Genomic DNA, 18,454 nt, shown 5'->3' with positions numbered 1-18,454 from the left:
TGGAGCTGCACAATCAACTCCTGGCCCTGCTGGGTTATGGCCTGGGTTTATCCCAGGTCTTATTCTGGGGGTTTTCTTTAGTCTAGGCTTTCAGTTACAGAGCAGCCAGAATTTATCATGTTAATGCCACAGTGCCACTAAAACAGGTTAATTTTTTTCTTTGTGTGAGCTATGTAAAATCTGTAAATGATTTCCCAAGACTCTTCATCTGTGCAGCAGGAGATGTGAGACACCTCTTTCACAGCACTTCCCTCAGCTCCCTAATGCAGCTAATATTGATTTAGGATATAAAATAACACCTCCTCTAGGGATCAGCTGCTAATTCAGTGTCATCCATGAGGTTCTCAGACTCCCTGAGCAAGATTTAAACCCTCCCTGGTGCTGAGACGGATTTTATTCCATGGCACTTTCGGGGATAACACACAAGGCCAGCTTTGGAAGCAGCACAGCCCCTCCAGTGGTCAAAAGATATTTTTAAGGTTAATTTCATTCTGCTAGCAATGTGTCATCCTGTGCAGGAAAGATGAGAACTTGGGGAAATATAAATTAAAATAGGTTTTTTCTGTGTGTTGTGGTCTTAGGAGTGATCTAGGGAATGAGTTCCAAGAAAGTATTCCATGGCTGCAGAGGTGATTTGGGTTAATGATGGAAGAAATGGGGAGATTTGTACAAACCAAGAAAAAGGAAAGGCCAGTTTCCATGCTGAGGGTTTCCAGGAAAATCTCTGTGTGTGCTGGATGTACCCAGGATTTGAGAGGGCTACAGAGAAAGTGAAATTTAAATATTATTCCAGCTAACACTGTGTATTTATGTAAGTCAGGGTAAATGAGAACACTCACACGTTCTGTTTGTGCAGAAAAAACTTTCCTTTTTCATTATCCACACACATCCACAGAGATACAGAAAAGAGCAAACAGTGCAAAACATGGGCGTTGGTCACTTCTACACAATATTTACATTGCTCAAATCCCTCAGGCAGGCAAAAGCCAGCCCAGGGTTTTCTTAGGAACTGGACAGTTTTCTTGGAAAACATAGGCCAAGTGATCCCAAAAAGAAACCACCCCACTCCTTGCTTGTCCCAGTGGTTTAGGGGTGTGAAGGTCCTGGTGTTTTGTATGGAAATTAAATTTAAGAATTAAAATCAAGGACAGCCAGCAGTGTTAAATGTTACTTTTAAGTGATGTTAAAGTGTTAGTTTGAAGTGATGTTTTCCAGAGGAAAAAAACAGGAACAGCTCCATGTTTTGCTGTGAAATGTGAACATTTTATAGTGCTTAAAGTCACTGTCTTAAATCATGGAATGGTTTGGGTTGGAATTGGCCTTAAAGACCATGGGCAGGGACACCTCCCACTACCCCAGGTTGCTCCAAGCCCCATCCAGCCTGGCCTTGGACACTTCAGGGTTTCACATTGGGCAGAACGAGCCTTTAAACACACCCAGGTCCTGACAGAACAAACAGGAAAGGGAGAATATTCCCATGGCTGGAATCTGCACTCAGAGAAAAGGAGCTTTGACCACTCTTGTGGGAGGCAAAGATGTTTTGGGTAGATCTTCCTCACTTGCTTGAGCCTCTCACAAACCTGATTTTCTCCAAGTGGCATCTCCATGGCACAGAATTTCTGGGGGATACAGGAGATGTGTACAAATGTCACAACAGGATGAGAGGGAATGGCCCCAAGTTGTGCCAGGGGAGGTTTAGATTGGATATCAGGAAAAATCCTTCCACAGAAAGGGTTGTCAAGCATTGAAACAGCAAAGTGGTGGAGTGCCCATCCCTGGAGGTGTTCAGAAAATGTCTGGATGTGGCACTTGGGGACATGGGTTTGTGGTGAACGTGGTAGGGCTGAGTTGATGGTTGGACTTGATGATCTTGGAGGCCTTTCAACATTAATTCCATGATTCTAGGGGTGATTCATGGTCCTTGGAGTGTCAGAGGGCACACACACAGCTCAGACCAGCCTGGGCTCTAGGGTCAGCCTGGGGGCAGCAGCATTCAGAAATAAAAATTACAGCTTTCCTGGAATTACAGCAAAAACAAGGCTTGGGCTGCTAATCCATGGAGAACAACTCTGCCTCTTTCTTCAATTAATGCTGAGCACCAAAACCTGCTTAGTGAAGTGAGGGCTGCTTTGTTCCTGTCCCCAAATCCTGCCCCCAGAGCTTTGGGGTGCTGAGGGCTCCCTGTGGCCAGCAGGTCACACCACAGGACTCTTTCAGAGGACCACAGGACAATTTCCTGCTTGTGGACAGCAAACCTTCCCCCTGGGAATAGCATGGGATGGCATGGGGAGCTCTGCAGGTCACAGCTCCAGAGAAGGCTGTCAGAGGTGCTGTGTCTCTCTGACACAGGGAAATTCCTTCTGGGTCATCCCTGTGTTTTTGCTGGGTCAGGAATGGAGCCTCCCTCCCTCATCCACAGAGAACTTCAGGGAGAACCACCAAAAAAAGTCCCCAGGGTTAGTTTTAGAGGGGTTTCAAGGCTGGATCCGTGCAGGGAGCAGGGATAGGAGGAGCAGGGCCTGGCTGGCTGGTGTGCACATGCAGCGCAGGAACTTTCCCTCCCTCTGGCTCATCCAGAGCTAATCCATGGCTTTTAGACATTACTTGTGCTGCCTCTTTGCCCTTGTGGCTCACAGATGTGACTCTGGGTAGTTTGCACTGATTGTGCAAAGCTGGTGGAGATTTTCACAAGATTTACCCAAGACCTGGCACCTTTCAGCCATCGTAGGGCCCGTGGTGGCACCAAGAGGAGCTTCCTGGGACTGTAGAACAAAGCCCTGCTTCCCCCTGTGAACTGGCACAGAATTCCACCAGGTGTGGGCACCCCAGGGTGGGTTTGGGCTGGGCAGAGGGCCCAGGAGCCTTTTGGAGCTGCAGCTTTTCCAGCTGGGCAATGTTTGCAAAGCTGGTGAGTGAATGTTATGGGAGGACTGGGGAATGGGAGCAGGGAGCTGGCTGGGAGCAAGGAAATCCATGATTAATGTTTGTTTAGGATCATCTCTGGGTCCTGTCTGAGCCTCTAAAGGCAGTGACTTTTACTTATTTTGATTTTGTTTTTAAACCTGAACTTGTGGCATTGTCTTTGTTGACAGCAGCCCTTTGTCAGGGGGAGGAACACTCAGCTGCCCCTCAGCCAGAAAATCTGGGAATCCACTTTTCTGCCACCCTCTCCTCCCAGCTTGGCTTTCCTGACATCTGAAAAATGACTTTTCCTCTCTCTGAATGCATAATTGGTTATTTATCCACAAACCATGGAGTGTGTACTCAGTGTACCTGACCTAGAAAAAACCAGATTAGTCAAGACCTGTCCCAGCAGATGTGAGTGTCAGTCATCATGTGATCTCCATATAATTTATGAGGTCTTAAATTACAAAATAATGGATCTTTTCAGTTGGCATTTTGGCACAGGATGATAGGATTACATTTTATGTGAGAATATCCACCTCAGCTCTTGCCCCATAAAACTGCAAACAGCAATTTGTAAGCATTGGCACTGGTTTGGTTCCCAAAAAGACACTCATTATGCTGGGATTACAGGCAGGCCATGGATGTGGGGCCTGGAGCTTGTCCAGTCCCAGGCAGTTCTTTCCCTCCTCTCTTTCACCATTTCCTTCAGAAGCCCAGACAGTGGTTTCTAGCCTGGATTTTTCTTTCTTCCCTTGGATTTTACCAGAGGAAGGTCTGTGGAGCACACCCAGAGCAGAAGGTGTCTCAGGGCTCTGGAAATGAGAGGTTCTGCAGCCACCAGACATGAGAACAGCCCAGTCCCACAAGGGTCCCAAACCCCACAAACTCTGGAATCTCTTCTTGCTTTGCAAGAGTAAAGGAGCAGCTGTAAAATAAGATTTCCAAGCTGGCAGTTGGATGTTGCCTGCTGAGAACAAGCTGAGTGTAAACAGGTTTCTCATCTCTGTAAATCAGAATTAAGCAGGGCTTTGCCTCAGAGAAGAGCACTTTCTTATATTCCAAATATTTTACTTGCAAATAGGAAGATGTTTTTAGGCACATCTGGGTAGGATTCTTGGGGCTGTTCTGTGCAGGACCAGGAGTTGCACTTCCATGATCATTGTGGGTCACTTCTAGCTCAGGATATTCTGTGGTTCTAAATGCACCACTCAGTTTTTTAGTGAATCCTTCTCGCTCTTGTTCCTTCTCTCTCCCACCCCTAGAAATGAAGTTTGTTAATAAATTCTTCCTGCTCTTTTCCCTTCCCTCTCTCATCCCTAAAAATGCAGCTTGTGTCTCATCAGGTCCAGTTCCTGGCCAGGTTTGGGATGAAGTGCCCCATTTCTCACAGAGTTTGGGATGTGTCAGAGCTGCTGATGCTTCCCCAAACCTCCTCTGCCATGGGATGAAGGATTTGCTCCTTAGGGAGAGCCCTGCCTGGCAAATCCCTCTCTTTGCCTTTTGATCTGAAGGGAACAACTTCTCTGAAATGCACACTTCTCTGAAATGAGATGGGCTGATCAGCCAAAGGAAATATGGATTTTAAAATTCCCTATGGAGAGTTTGGCTGCAGTAGGAAAGGGGCACAGGCAGGAAAAGTGACAAGGCACTGGTTAAATGGAAATATTGCTGCTTCCTAAAGCCCAGCTCATCCCTTGGGCTGGAGGTAAACCTTTCCCAGCTGCTGACAAATTCCCTGTCACTGCCTATCCCTTGTCCTGCCACACTGACCTCATTCCACCAACTTTCTTCAACGATCTCTCCCTGTTTTCACATTCTTCTGCTCCAAAGTGCAATTGTCTGTGGGTTTAATCTCCAGAAAAGCCTCCCAGGCCAGTCCTGTGTGCAAGTTTCCAGTAAATACTGCTGTAACTCAGAGCTGAAATACAATATTTTTGGCTGCCTTCATGCTCTCAGTGTATAATGAGTTGATCATATGCTTTTCTCCAATAACTGACATTTTAGGGCTGAAATAGAATCATTTTTGGGGTCTCTCAAACTTGGTTAGCCACTGACTTCTTTATTCAAAGTGAATGCAGTGCTAAATAAATATTCCCTTGGAAGCATTAACATTTTACAGCTGAATTCTTCTCACACTTAAACCTCTGTTGCTTTAAATGATCACATTTGAGGTGCTGCTCTTGTATCTCACGAGGCTTCATCAGAGAGACTTAAAATAGAGTTGAGTGGAAAACATCTGCTCAATTAATAATTTGTCTCTTTTTTTGGCAATAATTCCCTAGGAGTAGCTTTGCCATGGTAATGTAGATTGCTGAGCTAACAAGTTGTAACTTTATATTTTTTTCAAATGAAATTGTTCTCCTCATTTCTGTTTCTTACACTTAAGAATGAACCAGCCTGGGAAGGGCTGTAGAGCTTCAAACACGAGCCAAGAGCTGGAGAAAGGAACCAGGTGGTAAAATGCAACACATACAAATAATTAATTTTCCATATATTTCTGCAATCTATAAAAAGAAAGGTAATAAATTAATTGGAAAACAAGACAATATTGCTGTAACCAGCTAAGAAAAGAGTGCAGCAAATTGGTTTTTGAGTTACCTTGAAGCCCTAAATACCCATTAAACAATCACAGATCCTCCCTTAATTGGGTGCTGTGACAATTCTTGTCCATATTTCAGTGGGATCAGAACTCCTGGGCCTTCAGCTGCCTCAGCTTCTGTATGGGAGCTTTGCCCTGGGAAGAACTCTGGGGTTTCAGGCCCTTCTACAGCTGACCCTACAGTGCAGCCCTTCCCAGAAATAATCATATAATCCCCTGGGATATAAAAGCCCAGGTGCAACAGATCATTAATGAGCTCTTTACTCCTTCCCAGAGGTGGCATTAAAAATAATCAAATAAATTAAATGACAGCTTAATCTGATAAAAATGACACTTCATCTTTCAAAACTGTAGTAATAATTATCTTTTTTTCTTATTATCTTTTCTGTCACCAAGCAACTCTTTTTGCCTAATTGCTAAACAATTATTTACACTTCAAACCTCTCCATAAATTCCAGTCTCTAGGAAAACCAGGCTCTGCACTCTGGCAGTGGAGTAAGGAAAAGCCACAAGCTTTTATTATGCCTTTGTAAGCAAACATACATATTGTGGGAAGTTACTGAGTTAACATATGAGGATGAGGATGCACCTGCAGAAGGCAGAAATATTGGCAGGAATCTCTCAAAAAAATGAAATTTTCTATTTCCCAACTGGTCCCATGTCAACTGCTGAGGGGGAAAAATGCCAAATGTTGGCATCTTCTGGTTAAAGAATCTGTTCTGTTCCCTCCTGAGTTGATGCATGCGTTGTAGCCTATCCATAATCTCCAAAGGGACATCCATTGGGATTTTCACACTTTGTGTTCACCTGTGGAACGTGGTGGGACCATCCCAGTGCGAGGATCTGTCGTCCCCCAGCAGCTTTTCTTCATTAACCGCACGTGTGAGCCCCCATTTTCTGGAGCTGCTCTTTGCCACGTGGTGTTAATCAGGAGTTAATGGGGGGTAACTCCCTGTGTAAACATCTCCCTAGAAATGGGATTCAGATGTGGGATCTCCCCCGTTGGTGATGGCCTGGTCACTGATCTCATCCTGCGGCGCCGGCAGCGCCGTCTTTGTGAGCGGCATCTCTGTCTTGAAGAGAGAATCCATTTTGATCTGGGTTTTGATGTTGAAGGACTTCTGGAAGGACTCGGAGGTGAAGTAGTAGATGAAGGGGTCAAAGCAGCAGTTGAGGGTGGCGATGCACAACGTGATGGGATACATGGTCCTGGCAAACCTCTCCAGGGAGCAGTTGGCGATGGCCTGGGAGCGCACGAGCGCGTACAGGAACAGGATGGAGTTGTAGGGGACAAAGCACACGACAAAGATGGCCACGTGCACGATGATCATCTTCAGCACCTTCTCCTTGTTCGTCCCAATCTGGGACAGGGTGGCCGGCTTCCGTAAAGTCCGGAGAACCAGCGAGGAGCACGTGAGGTTGAGCAGCAGAGGGATGATGAATCCCACCACCTCAATAAATATGGTGATCTTGGACAGGTAGGTTTTCCAGATCCTTTTGGAGAACCCTTCGAAACAGGTGGTGCTGGTGTTGGACACGTTGGTGGTGGAGAAGAGCGAGGCCGAAATTCCGCCGCTGAGCACCAGGATCCAAACGCCGGCGCAGACGACGGCGGAATTCCTCCGGGTGCGGATGGTGCGGGAGCGGAAGGGATACACGATGGCCAGGAAGCGATCCACGCTGATGCAGGTCAGGAACAGCATGCTCCCGTAGATGTTGGTGAGGAACGCCGTGCCCGAGATCTTGCACAGGCTGTCCCCGAAGGGCCAGTGCCTGTTGAAGTTGTAGAAAATCTTAAAGGGCAAAGTGAAGACAAAAAGCAAGTCTGAAACCGCCAGGTTGGTCATGAAAATGGCCGTCTCGCTCCGCATCTTCATGCGGAAGAGGAAGACGAAGAGGGAGGCGCAGTTTGTGATCAAGCCAAGGATGAAGACCACGCTGTACACGGCTCCGTACAGGTTGTACTTGAAGGAATCATCTGTCAGGCAGGTATGGTTGTTGCTGTGGTTTCCCATGCCAAGTCTGGGATGGGCTTCCAAAGGCCTTCAAAGTCTACTTCAGTGACATCCATAAAATAAGGCAGGGATCTCGTCCCTTCCCGAAGGAAAGCATTCCAGGGAGGTGGCTGGACTCCTTCCTACCACATCTCCCTCACGGATCCTTTCATCCTAAAGGAGAGAGAAAGAACTGCCATCAGTCTTGAACCAAAGTGGCTGTGCAAGAGAAATTCCCAAATTAATGGATGTGCAAACTACAGCAGGAATTCGTTTTCAAGTGAGTCTTTACAAATTCCAGTATTATTGGGGTTTTTCACAGTTGGAGATGGAATTTACTGAATTTGGCCTTTCCTTTTCTTCCATCCCTCTATCATCCTCCTGTTTGAAGGAGAATTATTGTTCTGATTAGCCAGGTCTATGGAAGGTGTCCCTGTCCATGGCAGGGGTTGGAACAAGAGGGGCTTTAAGGTCCTTTCCAGCCCAAACAATTCTATGATAATTCCAACATTCCCCTTGGAAAGGTTTTTCTTTAAAATCTGAGATGGAATTGGCCCAGTATCTTTGGAAAGAAATTGAACAGAATGAAACATCTGAAATTTTGCCCTAAACCTGTAACAGGAGGAGAAAAGCTGAAAGTTGTAGTGTTTGCTTTAAACTGTGCGCAAAGGTGAGTTCTGTGGATTTTCAACCTTTTGTGATGCAAAAGTATTAAAAAATTCTGCCAAAATCTATGATAAAGACCTGCTTTGCCTTTTTTCCTAATTGAAAATAGGAGCATCCTTACACGTTTTCCAAAGTGGAAAACTGTTGTAGCTCAGAAATATTTACCAAAAACACTTCCCAAAGCCATGTTTGCCTTTTTTTCCTTGCTTAAAAATGTCTGCAAATATGGTATTACTTCCAAAAGGAATTTTTTTTGCAAGTGTAAAACTTTCCCAAGAAAGATTCCTCTAAGCTGTACCAACAGCTGCTTTTCATTCCTACTCTTTGTCGAGGTTTGGAACGTGAAATTTGGGAAATCTCAAGGACTACACTCTTGTAAGACTCTGTCCCAACTCAACAAGCTTTGGAGACACGTGAAGTGAGCATGTTTTTACTTGGACATAGGTGCTTCCTGAACTCCCTGGATCATCTCTCCTGCCTATTTTAAGTATTTTTAATGCCTGTGAGAATAATCCCTTGGAAAGTCTCCTCAAGAAAAGTCATTCTGGAGCAAGGAGAGTTTGTGAGTTGGATCATGAGCTCAACACTTCTTGGAAATGTGGAGCAAAGCTGGGTCACAAAGGGAAAGACCTTTTCCTTACAAACTCCAGCCAACCAAATAAGAACTAGTTTGGAATCTCCTTGTAATCTAAGAAATTTAGGAGCTACAACTGGGAGTAATTTGGAGGCAAAAACCCTTGTGAAGAGTGGGATCCTTTCCAGAGTGAGCCCCTGACAGAGGAGTTTCAGCTCCAAACCTGTCACTGAGTTGTGTTAAAGGTTGCAATGGCAACATATAAACAAATAAAATGGAAAACAAATCATAGTTTGGAGACAATTTGGGATGCAAATGATCAAAATCAAATGTTTTCTGTATGTTTTCCTCCTGGAGTTCTCGCATGCGAGCTGTCAGCCTTGCTGGTAAAATGGCAAGTGTTGGGAAAGCTGGGATAGCCATGGCTTTGTTAGGGGGAAGGGGCAAGTTCCTCACCTGGGAATGCCTGGAGAACCACAGGCTTCCCAAAAACTGGTGCTGTGCCCCTGGGAGCAGGCAGCACCTCACCTTTGCACCTGGCAAAGTGACAAGAAAGGAGGATGCCCAGATCTGCCTTCCCAGATGACTTCACCCTTTGGACATCCAAAAAGATGAATTGGAACTTGGAGGTCTCTCCTGTGGAGATGTTTTTCCTCCTAAATAAATGGTTAAACAAGCTTTATTGAAAAACAAGCTAAAAACAGGATGTGAAATATTTAACTTTATGGGAAGGACTGAGTAAAATCTCAAGTGTGGGATTGAATTCACTTTCTTTGGATCTGGGGTAAAAGGAAAAAAGGAAAGGTCTTGCTTGAAAGTTCAAATGCCTTTAAATAAGAGCTAAGTTGGATTGGAAAGCTCACATGAGCTCCAACAGGAATAGCTGAGCCTTGGCTTACCCTTCAGCCTAAAGCATTAAATCCTTGTCTTGGAGCTCCCTCCCAGTGCAGACATCCCTGTTATCTCCGTCAGGAGTTTGTGTTTATGCTGGAATGTGACTCCCTGGGTGTGTGAACCCCAGGTGTGCCACACTGTCCTGGTCTAGGGTCCACTCTGGGGAGATCTCAGAGGGATTGGGTGTCCTTGGAAACCTCACACAGCCTGGGAGCCCTGTGGAAACCCCACTTTCCAACCTGGATTTGGGTCCTCGAGAGCCAGGTTTGAAAGGTGCCTCTGGAACTCTCACCTTTGCTGCTGACCAGGTGCTCCTTGCCACCAGCCTGACCCAGATACTCCTCACACAAGAAAAAGGATGCTCCATCACCTGACTCTTTTCTCCCTGCTCTGCTCCAGACAGCCCCAAGGTCAAATCCTGCTTTTTTCCAGTGTCTAATCTCTGGGAATTGCCTGCCAGCAATTGTCTAGTTAACTTATGGGCTTTAAAATAGAGCCTGCCTTGTTTACCTATGGAACCCTGAGGTGTTTAAACAAGCTGACAAGTGGCTTTGAAACCCAGCCATGTGCTTTAAATTCTGTAGGACGAGTCCACAGATTGAGTTTTCCCAGTGTAAAATTCCCTTTCCTTCCTTTCCACTATGGATTAAAGCAGTGGGATGCTCTTCATGGACAACACTGCTGTTGCCTTGCTGGGAAAAAGTAAAGCAATATATTTTTTAAAACTGAGTAAATATAGGATGACAAAGTAGGGTTTTTTTATATTTCAGGCAGGGTAAAGCTTTAAATCCTATATTTCAACTGGGGGCCAGTCCAAGAGGGGATGAATATAATGGAATAAACCCCCTGTTTAGTGTCATAAAATTCAGAATATTCTCTCTCCTAGCAGGGATGGTACCAGCAAACTTCCAGCCATGCCTCACAAAACCCTGTAATTCAGAGTGAAGATCAGCAGAGTAGCTCCAGGCTTTGCTCTTTTATAGCAGAAATATCCCATCCTCCATGGACTGAAAAGAGAGGAAAACTTGGTGTTACTTCCTATGGTGCCTGAGTATCCTGTTTACAATTCCTGTATTTCCTCCTCCCAGCACCCCAAGACACCTCCAGACAGCCAGACTGCAGCTCCATCCAGAGGAGCTGTTTGTCAGAACAGGAATTACTGCAGGGAAAAAACAAATTTAAAACCAGCCCTGTCATTCCATTATCCCATTGTTCCTGCCCCACACTGATCCCGTTCTCCACATGTGCAGCAAGCTGAGGTCAGAAAAACACCAGCATGAAGTCTGGGGCTGGCATTTTTGGCATCATCACATTTTCTTTTAGTCATGTGAGGTGTCAGATGAGTGGAACTTTATCAGTCTGGACGTGAAGGACACCCTGGGTGTTCATTTGAGCCCTGGCTTTGGGACGTCTGGCACAGCCCTGATGGGAAAACCTCCCAGGGCTGAGGGATCTTTGCTGGATTATCATGGTGTGTACTCAGGTTATCTCTCTAATCTTGAGAAACAAAGGTTTATAGGTAGAGAAGCCAAAACCTGCAGGACAGTGGGGTTTGGGGGGTTTTTCTGGGTTTTCTCCCAGGTTATGGCACCACTCCTTGTGTTTTCATAGGGTCTCAGCCCCTGGCATGGAAATAAATAGGGATTTTCCTGGGGCCCAGCAAGAACTTTATTTCTACCTTCTCCTGACAGAATTCCATTTACTCCAGGGTGTGCAGCTCCCTGCTCCTCACCCCATTGCTACAACACCTGTGGGATGAGTAACTTACTCCCACCACGGAGCCCAGGGTTACAGCTGTACAACAAACTCAGCTCTGCAGCTTCTTGGCGTTTATTTCCTTCCTTTGTTCCACTTTAATTAGGCAGAAGGTACAAATAAGGGGGGTTTTTTGTGGGGGGATGTTTGGGGTTTTGGCAGATTTTTGCAGAGATGATAATTCTGTGTAAGTCTGTAGGGCTTGGGTTCTGTCAGACTGGTGACTATAGATAAAATAAGTAAACGCCATTGTCTGAATAGATAACATCAAAATTATTTTATATTTTTAAAAAACCCAAAACCTTCTTCTGTATGAAAAACTGAACATCTCAGCTCCTGCAATGGAATTTCCACTTACTTCTATTTTCTTTTGTCAGTAAAAGTTGGTTTTGTTCAGGGAGAGCTCTGAGAGTGTGAACTGGCAGCAGCTTTAAGGACAAACCTGCAGTCTGGGGCAATCTGGTGGCAGATTTTTCCCTGTTGGAGGCTGCCAGGGCAGGAGCTGGTGCCGCACTCCGCTTTCCCAGCAGTGTGGGTTTATGGAAAGCTGGAGCAGCTGGAGCAGGTGATGCTGGATCTGGCTCCTCCAGAGAAAGGCGTGGGGATGGGAAATAGCTTGGGACAGCAATTTTGGGGCTGGGCTCAGCTCGCTGAGTGCTGAGAGCGCTCCGTGCTGGCAGATTCCCAGTTCTCTGCCCGGTGCGGTGCGGTGGGAGCAGGGGAAGGCCGGGATTAGAGGCCGGGAAGCGGAGCAGCTGCCTGTAAACAAAGCTCCATTGACGATCCCGAGCGCTGGGAAGGAGAAACGCTTTAATCTCTTTCATTTCCTAATCCTAAGTGATGTATTGGAGAACAGTGGGGAAAGAGCAGACACAAGTGGGACTTTGAAGTCCACGGAGGTTCGTGGAGCTTCAAAGCGCCATTCTCGCCCGGTTTATCGCAGTGAATGCCCGGCCGGTATGCCGGGCAATGGGGACGTTTGCGGGTGATTAGCCTAAAAAACAGGGCAGGAAGGCTCTCATTCATGGCTTTGACACTTATTGTGCTCAGTGTCGCCGGACCTGGCGGTCCCCAGCCCTTTTTGCGGTGCGACATCGCCTCCTTTACCTGTGGGAAGCTGGCGCTGGGAGGGACTCGCTTCAGTGAGGTTTCAGCAGATGGTTTTTCAGAGAAAAACCCCAAACCTGGGAGGCTTGGGGAGGCATCGCCTCTCACTGGGCCGGGAATGAGCGCAGGGATGGGGTGGGAGCCGCTGCTGTCCCCTGGGCTGGGCTGGCCTTGGCTCCGGGGACCCTCGCACCCCCTCCAAGCTCAGCATCTCCTTTCTGTTGTGCGCCCCGATTCAATCCTTCTCCAGGATGGAGCAGGGAAGGAAACCTGAGCCTCTCGGCCCGAACCCTAAAGGCGCTCTCCTTTTTTCTCCCTTTTTTTTTTTTTTTTTTTTTTTTTTTTTGTTTTTAATTGCTGAGCACCGCCGTTGTCTCCTCACTGTCCTCTGAGACTTACAAAGCATTTCCTGCTCGTGGTGCCTTCTCTGGGCTGTATCTGTTTTGGATTGAGCTAATTAAAATGTTTCCTTCAGAAGAGATTCGCGAACCGCCTTAGCCCACATTCAGCCACTGATCCTCAGGGCATGACTCTCCTTTTGTTTGCACTGGGAATGTCTCTCTCCATTTACATCACCCTTTAACCCTTGGCGTGCTCTGCCTCTCCCCATCCCCAGCAGCCTCCGGAGGGGCTGGGCCGTCGCCAGGAAACGATGGGATTCACCCCAAACTTCTCGGCGAAGTTTGCATTATTTAACACTTGTAAGAGCGGCTTTTTGCCCGGCCTTTGGTGCTGGAGGAGTGAGGGAATGCTGCTCGCTTGGAGCCCCAGGGATTGCTGGATAATGGCAGTGCTGGGTTCAATAGGGAAGATTCAGATGCAAAGAAAAGCTGATGAAGTGCTGAAAAGCAAAGTTACCCTGTCTGACCAGGTTGTTTTCACCCAGGAATAATGTTTGTGGTAGAGGTTGCCGTGTCCTTGATGTAGCTCTGGTTCATTACAAAGTGTGGCTAAGAAAAAAAAAAACAACATAAAAAAATAAGAGACTCCTGTTTCCCTGAGCCACTGGGGACTCCAACAACAGGCCTGGGTTTATTTGCTCACAGCTCCAAAAGGTTCCCAGTCAGCCCTGCCCAACAAGCTGCCTTTCTTTGCTTTCCCTGACACAATTTCCAGTGGTTCCTCGGCCATTCCTTGGCTTTTTTGGCTCCTTGTTGCCTTTCCTCAGCTCCTCTGAGCCACCCCATCCTCATCCCCTTGGGCTGGATCCTCTGCACTCCCTTTGCTGAAATACGAGAGCTGAACTTTCTCCTCCCATTATCAGAAATTATGGACTTTTTTTGCCTTGCCTTGCAGCAAGAAGGTGCCAGCACAGCAGCACAAACACCAATTTCACCTTGGCAGGGTGGCCTGGCTGGAGGGGCTGTCTGGATTGCTTTGGGTGCTGGGCCAGTCCATCCATGGGGCTGGACAAAATCCGTGTTTGGGACCTTGGGGGATCTGTGCCCTGCATTATTTACTTCAATGGGTTGATCTAACAGGGCTTTCTTCTCTTTAATGGCTCTGTCCTGAGGGGAAAAGGGGAAGTTTTGAGGATTGTAGAATCCCAGGATGGTTTGGGTTGGAAGGGAACTTAAACCCATCCTGTTCAATCCCTGCCATGGGCAGAGACACCTTCTACCGCCAAGCCTTGCCCAACCTGGCTTTTTCTGTAAAATGGTAAAATAACCAAGAAATTACTCCACAATGCAGAAATATCCAATCTCAGCTAAAGATCTGATTTCTAAGAAGCTTCACTGCAAAGCTTCTGCAGTGAAGCTTCTTAGAAATCAGATTTCTAATTATAAGATGAGGGCAAGGCAATGACATTTTGGCATCGTACAAGGCTGGCTGCTGCTTTTCCTGCTAAATATGGTTATATCCATCTGTAAAACATGCTGGGGAGGAAGAGGGTGAGTTGTCTGCAGGTTCAAGAAAGGAAAATAGGAATATTATGAGAGGAAAAGAAGAGGTCTGCTGTGGCTGTGTGTTTAAAGCATCACAGGGTCTCACAGCCTGATGAGCTCATGTTTTGATCAGAGAAAGGATCTGCTTCTGCTGCCAGAGCACACCTTTGTCTCAGGGCTCAGGGACTGATGAATGTCTCTTAATTTCACTTGCCAAGATAAAGAGATCTTCCTTTTCCTACCAACCAAACACATCACAAATAATCCAGCAAGTTTTCCTGCAGCAGGGTCAGCTCAGGCTGGTCTGGCTCTGGAGCAGGGTGGATCTTTACCCCTTTGATGGGGCTGAACTGGGAGCTGGTGCAGGAGGAAGCCTCGCTGAGCCACTGTCTGCTCTGGGAATAAAGAGCTCCTCTTTTCAGGGAGAGAACTTCCCTTCTGTGGAAAGTGGTGGCTCCCCTTCCCCGAGACTAAATCGGATCCTTATTTAGGGAGGAGGAGCAGAGTGAGGCTCTGCACGCAGGCTTGACCTGGAAAGACCTGCTGAGGGTGGCTGAGTGCTCCAGGAACCATCAAATGAAAGAGATTAAAGCCTCTCCCCACCCTGCCCTGCCGGCTCCTTTGGGATCCTGGAGCGCCACTCCAGCCACACAGCCCTGACCAGTAACACCCAGACACTGGGAAATATCAAAATCCCAAATATGCTGTAAGAGGGCGAGGGGCAGTGGCACGGATGGATCATGGACAGGGCATCCACCCAGATGGCTTCAAGTGCCACAGTGACAGAATCCCAAATGGCTTTGCCACGTCCCCTCCAACAGTGCACCCTGTCCCCAGGATCTGGCCCAAGCTCTGGATAAAACTGATTTAATTCCTGCTCCTGTGCTCCAGCCATGAGGTCACTCACTGCTGGAGGACTGATCCATCTTCCAGCTGGGAGAGCATCCTCTCCCTGCCCAGGGAATGTTTCCATCCCTCCTCCTCGGCAGCCCCAGGTGCAGCTTTGCAGTTTTGGGCCTCATTGCAATGCCCTAAATGAAGTTGAGGGCAGAACTGGGGCATTTCTTGTGTTTGTCTGTGTGAAGTTGAGCTCTTGACCCCGGAATTTGGAAGAATCCGATTTTTATCAGTTGAAGAGGATTCTCAATTTTAGTCTCAAAGGATTCCATGGAAATGTTTGTTCAGCCTCCTCTCCCACCCCCTTCCTCCCTCCTCTGTGTTTCAGGACTTTCTTTTAAAATGCAGAGGCTTTGAACCCCCAAAGTACCAGGGTTTCCTGCCTGTTTTTGTTTTTAGGGAATGCTCCTAAGGGCAAGAAGATGGAAAAGTACTACAAGGGGGGAATGTCCTTATCACCGAGCTGTGAACTTTGCACTTCCCATCCTCTGGATTTGACTGTTCTGTTCCTATAGGGCAGCAACACAAAAACCACACACAATTGTCTCCTCTCAAACAATGATTTGGGAATGTCATTAAAACCTCCAAACTCTTCCCGCAAATTTGTCTGCCATGTGCTTATATTGTGTTAAATCCTCTCTCCTCCAAACAGCCAAATCTTTAAATGATGTTGTTCATCGTTCATTTTACTTCAGACACCCGGGTTTTTTTTAGAGCTCTCTTTCCATTTTTCTCATTGAATTTTGCAGCTTTCAAGGAGAAGATTTTAGCCATGAATGGAAGCCAAAGCGATAAATCGAATTTTTAAAGTTTTCAGTATAATATTTATAACTTAATTTCTAATGTTTATGTATAGTTTTTACGAAAACATTAGAAATAAACATTATAGTTTAACCAGCCCTCCATTAAACGAAGGTGAATGCCACATTTCTATCCAACCCATTATAAACCTAAAGCGTCTTCATGACACTGACTTCAAGTACAAAAGGAAACTGTAACCAAGGGATCCTTTTTACAAACACACAACAAACAAGAAAACAGAAAACTCCTAAACTTGTCACCTGCAGTGCCACAACGAGAATCTCGATGGCAATGGAGAATCGCGCTGGGAGTCAGAACCATTTCCACGCAATCTGGAGGAGCAGCTCGCACGGGAATTACTTTCCCAAAACTTGGAGCTCATCTTTCTGCCTTTAAGCAGCCCCAGCCGCGGCAGGGCTGGAGCAGGGGGAAGGGGAGAACACCGCGGATCTGCGGTGAAACCCGGCGGGATTCATCCCCCACATCCATCCCAGCCCTCGGAACCCCCGCCCGGGGCTGCCATGAAACCCGGCCGCTTTTCCTGCCTCGGCAAGGGGAACTTACCGGGACCGCCACCATTCCCAGGGCTCCGGGCTTCCAGGGGACCCCTCCCTGACAGTCCTTTGTGTCCCGGGGACACGAACCGCGCAATTCCCACGCGGGAATCCCACTTTGTCCAAGTTCAGCCGCTCATCCTCAAACTCCGCGCTGGGCGGCAGCTGCCCGGCCTTTGTTCCGAGCGGGACCGGGGCTGCCGAGCGCCGCCGCTGCCATCGCGCCTTGGGAAACCGGGAACCAAGAATGGGCCCAATGTCTGGGCAGGGGCTGTGGGCAGGGGGAACTCCTGGGGGTCTCCATAGGAAACGCTTTCCATTGGGCAGCGATGTGTTATTAGCGCCGCAGCCCGCCCCGCCCCGGGTCTCCGCTGGGTCCCTCTCGCGGGGCTCTATCCATGGATTCCCTTCCAGAGCCTCTCCCAGCTCGGAATTAGCAGCTTAAGGACAGCCCGACAATGAGCAGCGCGGATTTCCTGAGCAATTAGCCCGGGAGAGCGTGCCCGATGGGAACGAGCCGGGAAAAGCTCCTCAAAGCTCGGATTTGCCTTCCCGCGGCCGTAATTGTTTTGCCTTCCAATTAAAAAAAAAAAAAAAAAAAAAAAAAAAAAGAAAAAAAAGTAAGGAGCAGAGGGGGGAGCTGAGAATCGGGAGAGCACTGGGTAAGATTAGGAAACTGCAGAGCAAAGTTGGCCGTGGAAATAAAACAGCAAATATTTCCCTGGGCAGATTTAGAAAGGCGCTGTTTGTTAGGCTGGGGGTTGTTGTTTTGTTTTAAATCTTCTCCGAGGAGCTGACGGGAGCAGTCTGAGCTCTTGCCCTGAATCGCTGGATTTCTGTTGGAAAGCCGGTCAGTTTTCCTCCTCCAGGGCCATAATTACAGACACTCAGAGAAGCGTGGCTGCGTCTGCCTGAGAGCTGCCCCGCGGTGAATCTGCCCTCCGCCTAAAAACTGCTTCTTTTCCCCCCTCTTACCTTCGATATCAGCCCTTCAGGTAGGGACCAGGCTCTTCTGGCAGCAGCAGCAGCAAGGCGGCGGATGGTTCATTTTATTCCCTTTTCAGCCCTCTCTGCTTCCATGGGGCTGAAACGCCGGGGCTGCTGCTAAAGCCCAGCCTCCCCCCTAACGCGTCTCGCTCGCATTGTGTTTGTCTCTCCTCTTCCTCCGCTCTCCTTGGCTCTCCCCACAGGCAGCCAAGGCCAGTAAACAACTCATTGTGAAGCTGCGAGCGATGTAATTCCTCGGGCCGGTGGCCACCGTGGCTGAGTCGCCTCTGCAGCGCACCCGGCTGCTGGCACGGGCTTTTATCGCTCCATGCAAATAACTTCCTGAATATCTCATGTAACAGCCCAGCAGCTCCGGGCAGCTCTGCCCCAGCCCCTGCGAGCCCCCGGTGCACCGAAGCACAAAAACAGGAGCGTGGATTCGGAGCGAGAGCGGTGGCCGTGCAGATGTTTCCTGCTCCCGATGGGCGAAGGTCCATTTTTGTTTGTTCGGCAAAAATAGAGGCAGAAGATGTGGGGGAATGGTGGCGGCGTGGCCAAAGGCATCGCTGTCCCTGAGTGTGGGGATGGCAGAAGGCTCAGGGTGGAAAACCCAGCCAGTATCACCAGTACCTTTGCACAGAAACCCATTTTCGTGGCTTGTGGGCATTTTCAGGCGGCTGCATGGAAATGCTGATCCCTGGGGAGATGCGGCCGCTTTTCACACCCATTCTCATGCAAGGCTGAGACCTCTCAGTGGGAACCCATTGACCAACACCGCCGCATTCGAAAGAAGCTTTTTCTAGGGAAAGAAGAATATGGGGAGCTGGGTGCTC

The 18,454-nt window shown here is 47.8% G+C and overlaps 1 protein-coding gene across 2 annotated transcripts; it reads right to left on the bottom strand.

Moving 5' to 3' along the window:
• Positions 1-4,946: 4,946 nt before the first annotated feature.
• On the bottom strand, positions 4,947-17,936 carry LPAR4 (lysophosphatidic acid receptor 4). Of its 2 annotated transcripts, none has more exons than XM_063170774.1 (2): positions 17,610-17,936; positions 4,947-7,674 (listed from the first exon to the last, which is right to left on the bottom strand). In XM_063170774.1, the coding sequence occupies exon 2, from the start codon at positions 7,519-7,521 to the stop codon at positions 6,475-6,477; it is 1,047 nt and encodes a 348-aa protein (XP_063026844.1). In that variant the 5' UTR covers positions 7,522-7,674; positions 17,610-17,936; the 3' UTR covers positions 4,947-6,474. The 2 variants fall into 2 exon arrangements, with proteins under 2 accessions (XP_063026844.1, XP_063026845.1); XM_063170775.1 differs by lacking the exon at positions 17,610-17,936 and adding an exon at positions 16,645-17,187.
• Positions 17,937-18,454: the final 518 nt, after the last annotated feature.

The sequence above is a fragment of the Melospiza melodia genome, chromosome 16 (assembly GCF_035770615.1).
Source record: "Melospiza melodia melodia isolate bMelMel2 chromosome 16, bMelMel2.pri, whole genome shotgun sequence".
In the NCBI taxonomy this organism is placed as follows: Eukaryota; Metazoa; Chordata; class Aves; order Passeriformes; family Passerellidae; genus Melospiza; species Melospiza melodia.
Note: the sequence above shows the minus strand (reverse complement) of the source record. Positions and strands in the feature narration are given on the sequence as shown.

Bases quoted from the DNA above. Each gene is read 5' to 3' on its own strand.
- LPAR4 (XM_063170774.1), bottom strand. From the start codon at position 7,521: ATGGGAAACCACAGCAACAACCATACCTGCCTGACAGATGATTCCTTC.